Raw genomic sequence first — 19,266 nt, 5'->3', positions numbered from 1 at the left:
CCTAGTTCAATTTTGTGGGGAAATTGCTTGGACCAAGAGGAAACTCCTTGAAGAGGCTACAGGAAGAAACAGGTGCTAAAATGTCTATCCTGGGCAAAGGATCAATGAGAGATAAAGCGAAGGTACTGAACTCTGAATTTGTTGTTTAACACATCCAGGAGGTTACCTGGAGCACTGAGGGCCAAGTTTACACGCCCATCTGAACTGTTCTCCCGTTATTTCCTTTGATTGTCATCTTCTGGGACCACTCTTACACTTTCTGATGTCTCCTTTATTTTCATAGAAATCAATTATTGGTCTTTTTTTCTCCAGAACATTCTTTATTTTTTTTCTTTAGTCCTTTCTGTAGATTGTTGTCAACTCTTCCCACCTTTTCTGTGTCCTCTGTAGGATGTTTCTTTATGTCCGTGTTCATTTTCTGTAATTCCCTGGCTGGATCCCTTTTCCTCCTTCAACTATATCATCTAATCACATCCATTGTGTCATTCTTTCATTTTCTCTCTCTGCTCTTATTTCACTTTGAGCCTCTTATGTGAAGCAATTTCAAATACTTATCTGCAAATCTAGGAGGATTTCACTTATTTTTGAAATGTTTCAGTGCTATTAGGCAACTCACCTGACCCTAGAAGAACAATAAGCTAAGAAATACATCAACTTGGATGTCTGAAATGATTTATTTCACATCTGAATGATATCATTTTCCCATTTTGTAAAGTCATAGCAATTTTATATGTGTTAGAATTCAATGTTTTGGAAAAATAATAACTGTCGAGATTTATTCAAGAAGGATCTTTTCAAATTCATTGGGAAGGGTGGATATGTTATGCTGGTATCATTTGACCAGGCCATTCTTTTCTGATTTCATATGTTGCCATGGAAAATAAAATACTCAAACATGTGTTTCTGACTATAGGAATTACTTACAAAATTGCTTAGGAGTTCTGTATTTGAACTATTAATATGACGTCTTAAATGGGTACAGTTAGAGAGAAATGTCACTGAACTGGTGAGTGTTTAATCCACTAAATATTTTGTCTTAATTGTAGTAAATCTATATATGAGTGCTGTTTTAGAATGGATTCGACAGTCAATTCTATAAATTGCGAACGGTATGATTTTTACTACTCTTCTATTTTGGGTAACTTTTGGTTACTCTATACTGTGTATAATTTCAGAAATGACTACCTTCTTGCTAATCTCCTGCCTCCAGTTTTTCTGAGAACATTTAGGACAAAGAATAAAAGTATTTAAGAGGTGGTAACACCAATATCTAGTCATGAGATAAGCTTTTTCCCCTCTGTCACAAACCAGTTTTGATTTTCTGTATATAGGAGGAGAAATTGATATATAATAATCTGTGTCCATGCTTTCATATGTTCTTTAATGTCTTATAGTCTTATAATGTAAACTTCTTATTGTGTGCTTTTATACTTTTACACATTCTTTAAGATTTATATCAGGTATCATCTCCCTCGCAGGGCTTTTCTGAACTTCTGTAATAGGCTAAACTCTCTCTTATCTCTTAACATATTTTATTGAAGTTTGCTGTTTGTCTCATTAAACTGTAAGCTTCCACAGACCAGAGAAATGTCCTCGTCAGCTTTGCACACCCAGAGCCTCTCTGTAGTCTCTCCATGTCTTTAAAGCAGATGGGTATTTTTCATTCTCATATATTTGGGCATTTTTTTCCTGTTCATAAAGTTTTAAATTGGATTCCTTTTTCCCTGTGAGCATGTTAGGTATCAGCATAAGTATTTGAAATCTACTGGGAAGCAAATTTGCTTCTGTTAAGTTTTCATTTGGTTTAATTTACTGATATTACCTGTTACTTAAAACCCTGTTTCTCATTGATTACTTTTTGAGTGAGCCATCATGTTTGTCTATGCTTTGAGCATTTTCATTGTTCCTTTATAAAATGGAAGAAAATGAAAATGTTTAATAACAACAGTGATAATAATGTATTGCACTACAAAATACATTTTTTAGGATCTAGATAAGACCTTAACTGCTGAGTTAAGACACACAGCTGAAATAAAACCACAGACATGGATATGAAAAAATTTACCTTGGTGAACAGTTGATTAAAGTCAAAATAAATTCCTGGTGTGTTATTTACTACTAAGCGGCTATTTTGCCTTTCTGTAACGTGACCTGAATAGGAAGCAAGATTTTATTATAACAAATAAATAAAACTCATCTGATTCTTCAATGGAAGTATATATGTGTGTATGTGTATATACAGCCACGCAAGCACATACTCATGCACAATTGTGGCATTATTTATTGGACACACTATATGTCATTCATAGTTCTAGTTCACAGTAATGAATAGGACAAAAATTTTTCCTCTTCTGGAGTTTACATTCCAATGATAAAGACAGACAATAAAAAGGTGAATAAATAGATTTTGTGCTTTCAGGCATGGATAACTATTATGGATTAAAATAAAACAGAGGAAGGGAAAAGAGGTTAATGGTGGTGGGAACAATAATTTAATACAATGATCATGTAGAACGCTGGATAATAAAAAGGAACCAACCATAGAAAAGCCAGAATCAAGAGAGAATGCCAGGTGTGATGACTCTGAGGGAGGATCTGTATCATTCTCTGTAACCATATCTGTATCTCTAACTATTGTGGTGCTGTAGCCATAGCTTTGTTTATATTTATTCCCGTTTAGCTGTGACCTGATTTCTTTGCTCACCTTTATAGCAAGACCTGCTGAAAATGTTATTTGTGTATTTGGGATCAGTCATTCTCATCCATTCTCTGTTCTCCTCCTGCTCAGTCCTTGTGATTGGATCCTTCCTGTTCCAGAGTCTTCAGACTTCTTTCTTTCCTTCGTGAACTCATACCATCTATGTGCTTCAGAACCCAAAATGTGTATGTCTAGCCCCCAATCTCTCCCTTAGGTTCTAGAGTTACATATTTAACTACCTAATCAACATGTCCATGTGGATGTCTAATAGACATTGAAACTTAATATGTCCAAACACACATAGAAACATATAAATATATGTATATTTGTATGTATGTATGTGTATATACACACTCATATATGTATATGTATATATATGAATGAAATACATATATTATATATTTACATACATAAAAGGTATTACCTACATATGGTATGTGTGTATGGTATGTATGTACCTACATATATAGGTATATACTTATCTATATATGAAGGACATATTAACACATATACAAACAGAGAGAGAGAGAGAATAAACCCAAAGATTGAAAGAGTAAGACAGAGAGGCTGAAAGATTGAGCGAGATTCCTTTGCTGACTTTTAGGGCTTCGGTGACTACAATATGAGCTGTGCAGTCTCAAGATGTAGGGATAGCTTCTCTTTTTGCCTTATGTTTGCTCAGAAGCAAATCTCATTGAAAGAAGAAATGGAAAACAGCCCGTATTCCATTGAAGGGTGCTTGGTAGCTCAAGCCTACAAAGGTTAGTTGTGTTGATTTAAGGTTGATATCAGCAGGCATTAAGGAGATCAGTGCACAACGGCAAGTCTGTTTTGCACATTCTATTCAATGAAAAAATAAATAAACGACTGAAGCATTACTTAGCACTCCTTGTGCACCTGCAGGCAAAGCCTGGGTCAGCAGCCTGCTCTGCGGTCCCGTAGTCAGCCACCTTTGCAGACAAACTTGTTTAATAGCCTGGTTTGCAATTACCGGCTTGCCTCCCCTTTCTAAGAAATAACAGATTGTTTTTCTGTTTTAGGGATGCTGCTAAGGTGCTTCACAATGGACGCCTTAACCTTGATCTTTACCTCATGCTGAAAGGAGATACCTAGATAGTTGTTTAAGTCAGGATAAAATATGAAAATTATTTCTTACACATCTGCTATGTGCTCAACAGTAGATTAAATATTATGCTGTTTAGGAAATAAGAATTAGGCATGATTCAAGCCCTCACAAAGCTTGTAGTTTAATTAAATGTCCTGATCTGTTTAACACTTTTTTTAAAAAAAGTCTACGAAATGACCAATGATTTGAATTAGGAGGTGGAAAGAATGATAAACTCATTTAGTTTTGTTTTTATAGATATGATAAGACTTCTAATCCTTATAAAATTATTAATTTTTTGTAAGATCATTATAAAATTTACTACGTAATAGAGAAAATAGTTCTAGTGGTCTAGCATAGGAAGAAGATTCTAACAAGTTTAATGTTTTTATTTGTGTTATTTTGTTTTTGATGGTGGTAGGGAAACATCCCTTTCTGTTTAGTTATAACTAGCCAATAACTCTGTAAACAAAGAAAATCAAAGCCAAAACCAAATAAAGTGTAGTAATCCAAGGTAACACCAGTAGCAAAATCCTACCTTATCTTCATGATTTCATGCCTATATTGGTCAGATCCCAAAATATGTAAACTACGTTCTACCTAAAACCATCCAGGAACGCTTGAACAGAAGCTATCTTCAGCTGTGATGGTAAAAGGTATACGTAGAGAAATCTGGAAGGTAAAATATACGATATGTTTTCAATGTTTCAAAATACATCAGGAAATTAACTGGCAGTTCAGAAATTTCTTTAAAGTCTAAGTCCTTTGTACACCATATGGCCAGTTGGTTCTAAATAACCACACAGCTGCCAGCTTCCCCAGCACTTGGGTCTGAGCAATCTTCAGGGGTAACTTACTGTAGCTTCAGAGGGAGTGTTGCTATTTTTAGAGAAGCTGATGGCAGAGATTATACAAGGCAAGCAGTGGTTCTATGGACCTATCTTTGAAAAGAGTGAGGAATAAACATATTATCTCCAAGAAGAAAGGTTAGAGAGTTTAGAGAAAATCAGACAGGGGGTGAGCACAACCAGATCAGAGAGGAAACAGCTGGAAAGTATGAAGGCACATTTCTTGCCTACCGATCTGTTGTGCTTACATGGAAACCACAAATGGCTATATTGCAAATAAATTGTGTTGCATTGAAAGGCATTTTGGCATTTATATTAGTAAGCTTGGTTGGGATTATGGAACGTGGTCTTAAAACATGCAAGTGATTATAGGTTACAAGTAAAGTGCTGTTTGGTGGAGTTTTATTTGAAAATGTGTGATAAATCTCAAAGCAAGCCTTCTCTCTTTGATGTGCTAATATCAAGTGCAGTTTCTCTTTAGCCTGTATCTTCTGTATTTGGTTATGGCTACTTTAGTAAATCCTTTCTGATTTCATGGCAAGGTTGATTTTCATCAACAATGAAATCAACTAACACCCTTCAAAGTGATGCGGCCGCCTGGTGGGCAATGTGGGCATGAACCCGCGCCAGTCCTCCTTCTCTCCTTTGGCTTTGGGGCTCTGCCTCACTTCAAACAACGCAGTAGCCTCTCCAGTCCTGAAGGCGCGAGGTCAGGCTCACTGCCTGTCAGTCAGGCTGGGACTAGTTATATAGACTCTTGTTTCAATTTTTTAATATCTCCAACAACAAAAGCAACTTGTAGTCCCGTAAAATCAAGAGTCCAGACCCAGCCACTCTGATTTTAATTTTAGCTGTGCCCCTAATAAACTGGACAGTAGATCAATATTTCTTTCTCAGCTTCCCGTGTGCAGAAAAGAATGCGTGGCCCATCTTGACTTCCAGAGACAAAGGAGTAAGCATAACGCTTTGCTTAAATATCACTTGAGTCCCTGAAAGACAAGGAGCATCTCAAAAATTACAGATAGACGGGATTTTATTTTTTACTTTCTCTCCTGTTTCTGTGATCTGAACTCTGAGAAGTTAGAGTAACAGGCTAAAAGGTCCCACCTGAACAGCATCACCTGTAATAAGGGACACTGCATTAGAAATATATGTCTTGTGGGGACACGATGAAACCCGTGTTTCAATGGTGAACCAATACAAGGGTATTTCAACCTATGATATATTTGGACTTCGGGTGACCAAACAATTAAAATAGGTTTGATTTGAAGAGTGAAATATATCATGATATTAGTGAGAAATAATTTTTCACTTTAGCATTTTCAACCCTTTTATGTGTAAATAATTTGTCATTCACTGTAGTGTGCTTTGACCTTAGAATGAAAAAAAATAAAATCCATAAATGAAATGAAAAAAATAAAAGCCTATCTAGGCTCAGTGCTTCATAAGCTTCTGTCTCAGCCATAAATCAAGGACTGTACTCAAAAGAGATTTTTTAATGTTACGAGTATAGTAGTTTTTCTATTTTGTCACTTGTCACTCATTATTTGAACTGAACCTGTTTCCCACAAGGAGTGAAATTAGGAAATCACAGAATCTAGATCTCTCACACAGTGGTGCAGGAAATTTTTATTAAGCTATTAAAAAAATACAATGTATGAAGACATAAAAATTTCTAGACATTTCACATTTTATAAACCAAAATTATATGGTGTGTTTTTTTCTACTACTGAGGAAGGCCTATCTTTTTTTGTCTTGAGGTGTACTGTCCACCTCAAAATACTACACAGAAAATTCAAATGAGATATAACCATTATAGAAAGGGGCCAGGTATGTCTTGGTAATATTTTAAATTCTGCCTCCTGTGGCAGTTCTAAAGATGGCTGCAAATTCTTTGGCATTTCTTTTACGGAGAAACGAATAGGATATCATTCTCTTTCCCTTGAATCTGGATAGTTTTGGTGACTTGCTTGTAACAGAGACTACAAAGGAGGTGAGGCTTCGTGATTCCAGGAGATAGGCTGGAACAGGCAGTGCACCTGCTGTCTCATTTGCAAGAACGCTGTCTCTTGGAGCTCTGAGCTGCCTTGCAAGGATTCTGACAAGCCTGAGGCTGCCCTCTGGGAAGAAGCCAAAGTTATATGGAGAGGGCTTGTAGGGGTACCAGTGGAAAGTCCCACCTGAGCCCAGCCTTTGAATCATCCCAGTCCAGGCACTACTCAGGCAAGGCTCTCCAGGTTGCTATCAGCCTCTAGCATTTGAGTGATCACAGGCTGCTTGAATTTTCCTATCTGTTGCCCCAGACTCAGATCTCAGAACAAGTTATATCCAGTGTGCTCTACATCCTTCCCCTGCAGACTCCAGAGATATAGTAATAATAATAAAATGGTTGTTATTTTGGGCAACTAAGTTAGTTGGTAGCAATATGGTTAGTTATACAACACTAGATAACTGGAAACACATTCCTACTACTTTATTTATAAAATTAAAAGATTCTCAACATTGTTAGAAATTTTCCAAATACTGGATTTGTTCTCTTCTTGTGTTTCTACTGCTCTGTCATGGCAATGACTATAGACTTTGATAATTTCTGGGGTTTTGTGTGTTTGATTGTTTGCTTTTTCACTTGCAACTCCTTTTGAAGCACATGTCAAAGTTTCACTTCCAAGTTGCCAGTAAGGAAAAGGCTTCCAAGAAAGGCAGTTCAAAGATTTCTTCTTGGTATGAGAGACCAAACACCAAAAATAGAATGTTCTACTTAAAAAGTATTATGCCAGTCATAAAGCTGGTTTAAGGTCTTTACACCTTTGACTGTCTGGTTTAATGTCACGAGACTCAAGGTTGATTGGGTAGGTAATTCTAATTTCTCTGTGAGGCTTCTTAGTTTTATTACAATCTGACAAAGCAAGTGCTGCAGCATTTATAGGGGATGCGAGATGGATCCCAGAAGGGGACGTAGAATGTACCAGACAGAAGGTGCTGCCCAGATCAAGATGGGGATGGTTTTCTTTCTCAGTCCCTCTTTTTTTTTGATAAAGAAGATTTGCTCTGAGCTTAACATGTGTTTCTAATCTTCCCTCCTCTTTATTTTTTTCTTGAGGAGGATTAGTCCTGAGCTAACAGCTGTTCCAACCTTCCTCTATTTTGTATGTGGGTTGCCGCCACAGCATGGCTTGATGAGTGGTGTGTAGGCCCTCGCCTGGGATCTGAACAAGTGAACCCCGGGCTGCTGAAGTGGAGCATGGGAACTTAACCACTATGCCACCAGGCTGACCCCTCATTATATATAATTTAGATATTAATATTTGCTTTATTTTTTTAAGTTGGAGCCTATCTTTGCTTTGCCCACACATTCCAAATTCCAGTAGACTCATACGAATAACCAATGCAAAGCAATAGACCCATGTGAATAGACCAACTGAATATATTGGATTTATATAATAGGTCAAATGAATAGATGGGTTCAGTAGACACATGAATAAATTATTGTATATTAGAAAGCAAAATTTCTTAAATAACTCTAATTTGCTCCTTGTAAGAAATAACACATTTTTAATTTTGTGGGTAATTTTAGTGTCAGACCAAAGTGAGAATGATTACCTAAAAAATCAAATAATAATGATATTTAATCTTCTAGAAGAGCCTTTAATGAAAAGGTTAATATTATTTTTATATTTTTAGAAAGATGTGGTTAAATGCTTGTTTTATGTTGTTGAAATTTGACCTCAATATAAGCCATGTTCTCTGAAGAGAAACTTGGACACCTTGTTCCAGCACAGCTCGGGGAATTTGGAGATACAGTTAGGAGGATAATGGGCCCAGAGTAGGAGTGCTAAAGAGAAAAATCCTGCACTTAATTCAAGTGCATTATTAGCACTAATTTCGATTCTGAATTTTATTAGTTGCAGTGATATTTATTTGACTTAGTATTGTGTTTTCTCTTTATTAGGTATTTAACTTCACAAGTCATTCCAAAGTTGAATAGTAGTTTTATCAGACATATATATCTGAGTCATTTCTTAGCTGAGTAGAGTTGGTATGAATACTGGAAAATTTGTTTGAGCTCTTGAAACCCTTGTTAAAAAGTGGAGAACTCTGTTTTCTGGTTATAGTGAATGATGCTACAGAGAGCCCAGAGAAAGACAAAGAAGACGCCAGCTCCTCAGTCTAATGCATAGCAACATTCCTGAGTTCACTTTTGCTTCCTGTGTGTTGGTTCACCCAGAGTAAAGTCAAAAAGCCTGGAATGCTCAGGCCACAGATGAAGTTTTACATATTTTGCTATGCACACAACTGATTGCAACACTTGACTTTTTGTAGCCAGGACGATGTTTTGTACACTTCCAGAGATACCATTCACAAGGCGTTCTCTGGGGACTGTGTCCCCAGTTGTCCATTACTGCTTGTTACCAGCACTGAAGCTGGTCACAGAAGCAAGCATACCAAATGTCAATACAGAATACACTTCGGTGTACTTTTCCTTAATGTCTAAATATCAGAAATCACTTGGACTCCAGAGGTACATAGTTTGCTAACATCTGCAAGTCTAGCATCAATCTGAGGTTAAAAAAAAAGAAAAGGCGAATAAAATGTGACCCTTGATTTAGAGAAATTGGAATGTCTTCAAAAGCTTGAATGTTCACATTTCTAAGCTTATAATGCCGCTAGTTGCTGCTTCCTCTTTCTCAGTAGTAGGCTTACTGCTTCCTTTTTCTTTTGTATGTTTTGCATGTTTTGAAATATATTTTATTTCTCTCATTTGGCGCTTTTGTGGAATGTTTTTGAGTCTTTCTTAATTTTCTTCCATTCACCTATCTACCTTTAAGAAATTCTAAAGCTAAAATAATTCAAAATCAGAATAATTTTCCAGGGTTTGAATCCTGAATAACTCTCTTTTCTATTTTCTTGAATATTGGTAGAATGTGTGAGAGACGTCTGTTTCCTCAGCAGCATCACCAGTATTATATTTACTTGAATAAAACTTGCCTAAGTCAACAGTCAACCCACCAACCTAGGAGCATGAACAATGAAGAAAAAGAGAGTAAGGTGTCAACTGAACAGACATATCCTACCTTGTGCTGACTTAATAGTTTTAAGATTCCAATTCTGTACATTTTAGATTAAAATTTTTTATCCATACTTTATTTAATAATAATAGTAATAATAATCTGAAAGAAAGTATGTGGACATTTTATTATAATTATTATTTGTCTTAAGGAAGATTTCATAATGAACAAAACTATGTTTTGTTGGCAATTCTGTAACTTTAAAATAATCATCTGGGACATGGTAACTAAACTTGAGCAACCCTTAATATTATGAGGGTGATAGAGGTTGTTATAGTTTTCATTCAATCGATCGCAAGTATAACATGTGCTTCCATGTGATACACATACACACGCACATAATACATTAGCTTATACAATCTTCAAGTTGGCAGGGCAGGTAAAGATATAAGTTTAATTTATTCCTTTTTATAGCCCAAATATGTTGTTGCCCAACAGACAGTAATTTGCCTGAGGTTATTGGGAAATACTAGGAAATATTTAATTATTAGATGTAGAAAGCAAAAAGTGAAGAGAAAGACCAGCTTCATGAATATATCTTGCTTTAACTAGCATATTAGTATCAAGCAGCCATAATATTGGAAAACATAGACTTTACTAAGTTTTCTCTTCATGTTTCTTAAACGATTACACCAAAGATAAATAAGTAGAAAATAGATCCTAATTACTTTAAGTATACATAAAATTATCTATAGGATATACGAGATTGAGTTGACCATGGTTCTTCATCATGATCTGGCCTCTATAAAACTGAGTAGTTTAGATAGAATTTATTTATGAAAACATCATGACCCATCCTCTGTCCTGTTTATCCCAGGTGGTGTGCACCCTGGGTGGAAAAAGGGAAAGGAGCAGCCTGTGCTCCGGACGCCTGAGTCAGCGGTTGCCCGCTGGGGTTTGATAGCGTCTGCATTTAGTGATAGCGGGGCAGAGGAGTGGGATAACCACTCATAGCTCCAGCCCCATCCTCAGGGGAAGACTAGGAGCAACATGGGCTCTTCCTATCTCTAGAGCCCAGAGTTTCCTGTTTAGGAGGAGAGAGGTTTCCTTACTTCTTCCTTGTTATATAGTTTTATAGGATAGAAAATCAATCACAGTACATTTAACTGCACCTGTAATAGAGAATTTCTTCCATATTGCTATACATTATTGCTAAAATTATAAGCCAAAAATGTCATTTTAGTGCAGATATTTTTCCTCTAACCATTGGTTTTATTAAAACCACCATGGCCAGATCACTAGATTCTTTTGCCTCACTTTTATTAGGGTATAGCTTGCATATATGAACATTTACCATGTCTAAGTGTACAGATGCATACAGCCATGTTAGTATCACACAATCAAGATAAAGGGTATTTCTGTCTCCCCCCCAAATTTCCTTTGGGTCTCACTCCACCCCTGGCCACTAGGGACCACTGATCTGCTTTCTGTTGCCATCAGTCAGTTTTTGTCTAGAATTTAATGACTTGATTTATACAGTATGTAGCCCTGCTCCTTCATTCTTTCACTTAACGTAATGCTTTGGAGGCTCATCTGTGTAATCTCATCTATCAGTGGTTTGTTCTTTTACATGACTGAGAAGTTTTCCGTTGTGTGACTGCTCGCAATTTGTTTATCCATTCTTCTTTCCGTGATAATTTAGATTGTTTCCAGTTTTGGATATTATCTATAAAACTATCAAGACTCATATGGATGGATATGACTCTTCGTATGGATATATGATTTCAGAATAGAGAATTTGGGAAGTATTCATCAAAAGTTAAAGCACAAAAACATGTGTATTATCTTTTTCATTATATATTTATCACAAGATTTTGCACTTTTTAGAAAGTTAGAAAGAAGTACTCCGAATATATTGATTGTATGTTTATTCTCTGATTTTTGGTATGGTTTGCTTGACATTAGTAACATCTACTAGTTCTATGAAAGACTCTTTTGTTAGTTATTCATTTTTCATTCTGCAAATAATCACTTCTAAATTGAGATTTGGGAGAATGTCTTTCTAGCAATGCCCTAAATTAAGATCCCAGTGTTCAGAAGCAAACTGGAGGATACGATTCCCTAGTCAGAGAGATTAGATCTGTTAGATAAATGAAGCCATCTGCATCAATTTAAATAGTTCTACCAAATTGATTCATGAAGTGTCTAATATTTTCATGTAATTAGCAGTGGCATTTTCAAGACTCTATAACTGAGAGGAAAATTTAACCTTCTCTGAAGAATTGCACACTCTAGGGTTGATACTTTAGAAAATTATATTGTTCTAAGGGAATACTCACCAAAGAATTACATCTGACTTTGCACAGATGCTGCAAGATCCGTGTTTTATTGCTGTTGCACCAGAGTGGCGATATTAAAAATCTTCACTTCCTCCCTCGCATGTGATGTTAAAGCAGGTCTCCCATCTCTCAGCTCTGACAGTTTAGTGGTGAATCTCTTGTGACTATTCCAAAAATATTTTGCCTTCTTTTTTCCCTTCTCCTCTATTGTAAAATTAAACCCCAGACGTTAAGTTTAATGTGTATCTTTTTGTTGGAATTCTGAGGAATCTTTTCCTCTAATGGAAGGTAGAAGACTTATTTGAAAAGATAATATGTTTTTTTCTTGTTTGAGGAATTTTATTTATTAGTAAAGTATTTTATATCTACAAATGAATACACACTTAAAAATTAAAAATTGCAAATATCTATGATATTAATAGAATTTTACCTATGTCATTGTAATCCATGAGTTTCATCTCTCATATAATTGCGTTACTAGGAGAAATCCTGGAGATTGATTATGAAAATCCACAAGTCTGCTAATATGCCGTACTCACTTCTGTTCTATCTTTGCTGCTTAGATTTCTGATCTTTTCTCCTCTGTGCTGTGTTAGTGGGTACTGAATGCAGGTGAACCGCTCAGCTCTTTTGTGTAACGGAGGCTAGACTTCCTTAGATGATTAATCTGGAGAATGTTTGTCTCTCAGGGCCTATTGCGTGGGCGTTACAAGTTAATTCCTAAACCTAGTTCTACTTCCTCATAATGTTACCTATTCACAATTTTTTGGACGTTATAGTAGATGATAGCCATGGTTTATTCAGGTAGAAAATACTTGATACATTTTGTGAAACAGTTTCATAAGAAGGATGTTAGATAAATTGGGCATATCTTAAAAGTTATTTGAAGGTTTTCTTCGTTGTTGTGTCATCCATGTTAAAAAAAGCAAAAAAACTCCCTCCTCCAAATATCAAGTAATACATGCTAGTTGGTCATATTAATGTTGACAAATAAGTATTATTGCTACCTCTAATATTTTATTGCACCTGTTACTAAAATTTGGTTATGAAGTTCTAATATTTTTAACGTTATTAAAGTAGTTCTATCAAAAATTATGTTTGGATAATTATTATATAAAATTTCTAAAATATAAGGGACTATTACCCATACTTAGTGGAATTATACTATAATTTGTGACCACGGTTAACTATTTTGAGGATTGTCTAACTTATTTGTTTAAGGATATAATTTTCCTGATCCATCTGCACATAAAAATGTTACCATTTTTATTGTTTGTCTTAATAATTTAACAGAATTCTAGTTGTATGCCAGAGGAAGTAACTTCAAGACACAAGAGGAAAATAAAAAAGTATCACTTCTCAATCTTAGTTATTTTGAAGACATGCTGTTACTACCCAAAGGCAAAGGGTCTTGTGAATTATCTCATGCGTTGACAAGCAAATTTTCACATTCTGCCAAACTGATTAATTGAGAGTTGAACATTAATTTATTTAAGCAGGTTATTTGCTAATGTCTTTAAGAAAACAAGTTGCCAATGAGTGTTACTAGTTTCATATTGCAAATCCATACCCACATGCATATAAACAGGCTCTGATATTAAAAAAATGGTGTTATAAAAATATACGACCAAAGATATATGGTGAATGTAAGCATATGTGGACGCTAGTGGCTTTAGAGTAAATCTGGATTTTACATTGCGTAACTAATCATAGACTAACTAGAAGAATATTACAATTACACTATGTGAGTATGTGAGTATGTAAGTCCACATAAAACAAGTAGTTCATCGTGAGATTAACCAGACAATCAACAAAGGGTCAAATCTCTCCGCATACATACAGATGACATTTTAAGATATCAGGTTCTCAGATATTTTCATTGAAATACCCAGTCCGCAAAGGATTATAAAAGCCTTAAGTCTTATTCAGGTTTTGCCATGCTCAGATCAGTAGTCTTAGAAATTTGCAGCTTTGTGTAATGCATTAAAAAAATAAAATATACATTGCATTTACATTTATATTTATTACTTAATTTTTAGATAAGTACTTATTGAATACAATGGACACTAAAAAATGCGGGCGGCATTTTTCCTATGATTTTATTAACTTTATAGTGTCATAAAGTCCCTGCACAAACCACTGCAACCCAGCTTTGATCCCTCACTCCATTCATACAGCAAGAGAAAAAGTATTCAGTGGGCTACTTATTTCCAAAGTGCGTTGTTATTTCTTAAGCTCGAAATTTTCTAGACCTTTCCGTGGTATCTGGCATCCTAGACTATTCACTATTTTATTTTCATTTTAAACATACATATATGAGTGCTTCTGATGTGGAGAGATTTTTCATATGTACTGGTCACAGAGCAGTTAATTTTAAAAGAAGACAAAAATCCATACCTAGAGTTTAAATTCTCCTTGAGATATGTGGATAATAAAGGAGATAAGAATAAAATAAATAAAAACAGTAAAAATAATACAGAAAAGCCAAAATACTCACAAATAAATCAATATCTATACCAAAACTAAGTGACAGTCATCCTCCACCAGCTCGGAAATGCAAGTGGGTGGGGAAAACCAGGGAAAGCGGCTAGATCCTTGTGCTGTCAGCATTTGTAGGGGAAAAGTGGAAAAAAAGGTAGTGGGGTGTCTGATGGCACAAGAACAGGAAAATCCCCAAATAACGATATTTTGTGAGGCAAATCTAAGAACAGAAACAAAACTGAGAGGCGTTTTTATAGCTCAGTTCATGGGTGAAGTCATTGGGTCCACTGCAAGATCTCAAGATCCTGGAAATATCTTCCTCCTATGAACTCCTGAAATTCTAAGACAGAGCCACATAATGAGAGGAACTGCTGACAATAGCCCCAAAGTAAGCAAGGGAGAAAAAAACAGTTGCAAAACAGATGGAATATTGAAATTAATCAGGCCATTGATCAGATAAGGCAGATCTCAGAAAGCAAGAGGCTGTATTTTTTTACCCTTTGGAAAACTGACAGAGGGAGTGGTAATGCGTACTCCATATAATAAAAAGTAAAGAAAATCTCACGTCACTTAAAAATGAGCAACAGAAAAAGATTTGGGCTAAAATTCAAAGGAAGTTATTTTAAGAAAAAGATGATGAAGCCTGAAAATGAAAATGAAAGACATGATACAAAACAAATAAAACAGTAATGTCGTCTTTAATGACAAGCTGAAAAAAGAAAGAAGTACTGAAATAACTCAGAAATAGAAAAACCTCAAAATGATTTATTGGGTAAAAGAGATTCATAAAGAGAGGTGATAGGACTGATGATAGAATTCTAAATAAAAGTAAAATGAGTTTCAGAAATAAGGAGTAAATTAAGAGAAACAGAAGAACAGCTAAACACAAATTGTAATGTTTTAAATTCACATATCAGGGGAGAAAGAGATGAGGAGAATTTGAGGGGAGGATGTATATAGAACACATGCAAAGAAATCCAGCATATGTACAACAGGAGCAAAATAAAAAGCCATAACGGAATAAAATTTTTCCTGGAAGTAAAAGCAAGATTTGAAACTACATATAGAAAGTGCTTACCATATACTTAGGAAAATTGAACATAAAATATTAGACATATCCTAAGAAAAACAGTTAGACAAAAAAAAGTCTTTGTGCATGAAGGCAGAAATACCAAATCACTTATCAGGGGGCAAAGAAAAAAATCAAACTCTCTCAGCAGTGGTTTTTGCCAGATTTAGTCAAGTAACATATAAGATATTTAAAGAAGATAATGTGAACCAGGAATTTTTATTCAGCCGTACTAACCTTTATACATAAAAACCTTAGATCGGCAGCAACATGCAGGAACTAAAGGATGGTTGTTCCCATAAGTCCGTTCTGAGTAGTTTACTACAAAGTCCAAAAGTAATGGGTTTATTGAGATATCTCTATGGCATACTGCTAAGTGACCAAAGCATAGTTGAGAAAAGAACTTCTACAGTTCTATCATTTTTATAAGAAAAGGGAAGTATAAATATAAATAAGCAAATGCAAACTTTGAGCTTGAAACAACTTGTCATAATACGAGGTAGGCAATCTATTTAATTCAGGGTTAGATCCCTAGGTCTCGGGAGCCAACATGAAATCGCTCCCTTTGTTCAAAGATGGGACAATTTGAACATCAGTAAGGACAGTAATTCCAGTGAATTGAAATACATCAAATATTTTTCATTCCGTGATAGACGCATACAGTGCCAATGATGAAAAATATTTTCTGAAAGGTTGAATCTGAGGTTTTATCAATGTTTTAGATATCATTAAAAATTTATAGAAAGTACAGGAGAGGGAAGGACATGTTAAGCAACACAACAGTGATGTAATAAGCAAAACCTGGACTGTCACAACACTGCAGGGAAAAATGTCTCGGCATCTTCTACAAGAAAAAAAGTGTGAGGAAATAAGAGTTTGAGGGACAAACTAGAGATTAAAAGAGATTTGGGAAACATTTGAGCCAATTACAATGCATGCATCTAATTTCAATCCTCAAACCAAGAAACAAAGTCTAAAAACTTATAATTGGATAAATGAACACTAACTTGGTACATGTTGAAATTAGAGTTTTATTGTTGACTTTTATAAGTGATAATGGTATTGGGGTTATGTTATTTTAAAAAGTCTCTGTCCTTTAGAAATGCATACTGAAATAGAGATACAATAGAGATATTCTGAAATAGAGAAAAAATTGTAGATATATGGAAGAGCAATTTTTATCCAAAAATAAAGTTATAAAGCAATTTCTAAATTAAAAAATAGTGATTATAAAATACTCCTCCCAGAGATGGAAAGACACTCATATCTTTAAAAGTACTTGCGTGAAATATTAAAAGTTAGGAAGAGGAAACTTGTAAGCAGTTGATAATATTTAATGTCAGAAAATAGTGATTGAGGGCAGCGTGCAAAATTGAAAAATAATGTCTGAGACCATAAAATTTAAATCATCATTAGAATAGAATTTTAGAAGAATTGTAAACCATTGCCAGACTGTCTCCTAGAGTTTGAAACTGGGACAAGAACCCATCAAAATTCAATTACAGTTTCATTAAGTACATGGATTGGACAGTATTGGCAAATTTAGAGAAATTTGCTCATCATTAGAATGATTTTCTTCTGATTTTTAGATATGGAAATGATTAATTTTTAGTCCTTCATTGATTTTTGTAAAATAAATTTTTATTTCATTCTTTAGTTTGTTATTGTTCTGGCCTTTTTGCATGTAGACAGATGGAAAGAGATTTTTCTGAATTATTTGTACCAATTATGTGTCCCAGGTTTCTATTTGTTGTGTTCTTGGTACTCATAAGGATCATGATAAATACTTTTAATATACTTTAATGGGTTACTATTACAGGAAATTTTGCGTTGCCTCAATAGAGACAGCATTTACATTAAATGTAATGCATTTACATTAAATTGCATTACAGGGCTACAATTAAATAGGATGATAAAAAAATAAAAGCTCAAAGCAGCAATTCTTTAGAGCCCAGAGAAATTAGATTCTTTGATAAACAATTCAAGAAGATGATGAACAGAATTTATATAACTAAACAAAATCATTTTCTCTGTAATATCACCATTAAAGATTAATGATCTTTCTTTTAGAAAGATTGATGTATATAAGTTATTTTATGTTGATAAATTGCTATTGTAATATATTCAGCCTTCACCATGTATCTATGTTGAATCATTTTAATTTTAAAGTTATGACTTTAAATAGGTTCAGATATGACAAAACTGCAGTAATTTATGGTTTCCTTAAAAAATTATTTAGAAGAATTTTCACAGTCTGTGCTTAAGCTACCTTTCATGTACTTGGAAAGAGAATAGAAAATGATGTTACAAAAAAATAAAATACATATTTTCAGAGTTAATGTTTAAGAATAGAGTTAGTAAATTGTTAATAACCTTCATTTTGTTGTCCTACTTTTATCTCTACATTAAGATTTAGTTCTTTCGTGCATTGCAGCCACATTCATTGCTTATTTATTCAGTAATGGTCAATGTAGGTGTGCAGACTTTAAGAGCTGTGAGACGATCAGTGGGTGAGTGGAAAATTATATTATAAATTCTGTTTTTAATTTTTATGAGACTGATATTAATATTTACTAATATAATGTTACTTGAAATTGTCTACATTTATAGCTTATCTATATATGTTCTTAAATAAGGAGCACGTGTTCAACAAATCATTTTGATAGAGGTATGTGATCAATAAACTTTATAAATAATCGTCTATTGACTGGAAGATGCAAATAACTACACAGATGCTAAAAAAGCAATGGGATAATTTTGAAGAACAATGGAATATAAGTTGAAAAATTCTTGTTTGTTTTTTAGCAATATTTATATTTTATGGAGTAAATTCTTCACATACCTAAGTAATTTTGAGAATTACTTAGATATACAAACAATATTGATTATACCAACTATTCTGAAGTTTATTATGATTATAGTCTTACTCCAAATTCATTCACGTTGTAAATATATTGCTGACTGAAAATTTAGTCTACATAATGGTGCCAAATGTTGTGGAAACCACAAATTGATTTCCTTTGACAGCTTTTGTTGTTATTGTACTTCAGTGATAACTTTTTCATTATTTACCACTACAGTAAATTGTAATTTACTTTAAGTTTAATTAAGTAAATTATAATAAACATAATTTCGTTTAATCTCAAAAAACATCAGGTCATTGCTTATTTATGCATTTTAAAAAGAATAGCCACAAAATTAATAATTTTTGAATAAAAATATTTTTTCCAAATAAAATGTTGTTTTTGGGTCACGTTTTTGCAGTGAAACAAGAAACAGAAGTGTGAAGAATGTCAACTAAGTATAAAATATGAAGACTGGGAAGCAAAGTTGTCTTTATGATCAGTTAAGATTCTATAGAGAGCATCTGTGACAAGAACCAGCATTAGCTGAAGGCCATTTGACTCTGGAACCTGCTGTTAGTGTTCTTACTGTTAGGCCTGTTGTTTTGTTCCAGTTGCACAAAGATCTATAAGCATATGTCCAGATTGTTTCTTGAGGTAGACAGAAATTGCTTGGTAAATTAATATTCTTTGACAATCTGACACACATTTCAATAAACTCAGTTTTTATGAATCTTTCTTATACATAGATTAGTAAATAATTTTAAAACTAAGTTCTCCTAATCTTACTCAGACCCCTTAGGTTAAGATGAAATAAACAACTTTGCTTTTGAAAGTATTGCATTTTTTTCTTTCCCATGTTCCAAGCAAAACATTC

The 19,266-nt window shown here is 34.3% G+C and overlaps 1 protein-coding gene across 3 annotated transcripts in view; it reads left to right on the top strand.

The window, feature by feature from the left end:
• The window catches only part of KHDRBS2 (KH RNA binding domain containing, signal transduction associated 2), a 551,406-nt gene that overhangs the window by 186,680 nt on the left and 345,460 nt on the right, over positions 1-19,266 (top strand). For all 3 annotated transcript variants that reach the window (XR_011429816.1, XR_002802329.2, XM_014734520.3), the window contains exon 3: positions 6-122. Coding sequence is in view for 1 of the 3 variants with exons in the window: in XM_014734520.3 (XP_014590006.1) it covers positions 6-122 (117 nt within the window). In the remaining 2 variants the exon portion in view is untranslated. The remainder of the gene's footprint in view (positions 1-5; positions 123-19,266) is intronic.

Source organism: Equus caballus, chromosome 20, assembly GCF_041296265.1.
Source record: "Equus caballus isolate H_3958 breed thoroughbred chromosome 20, TB-T2T, whole genome shotgun sequence".
Taxonomy (NCBI): Eukaryota; Metazoa; Chordata; class Mammalia; order Perissodactyla; family Equidae; genus Equus; species Equus caballus.
Note: the sequence above shows the minus strand (reverse complement) of the source record. Positions and strands in the feature narration are given on the sequence as shown.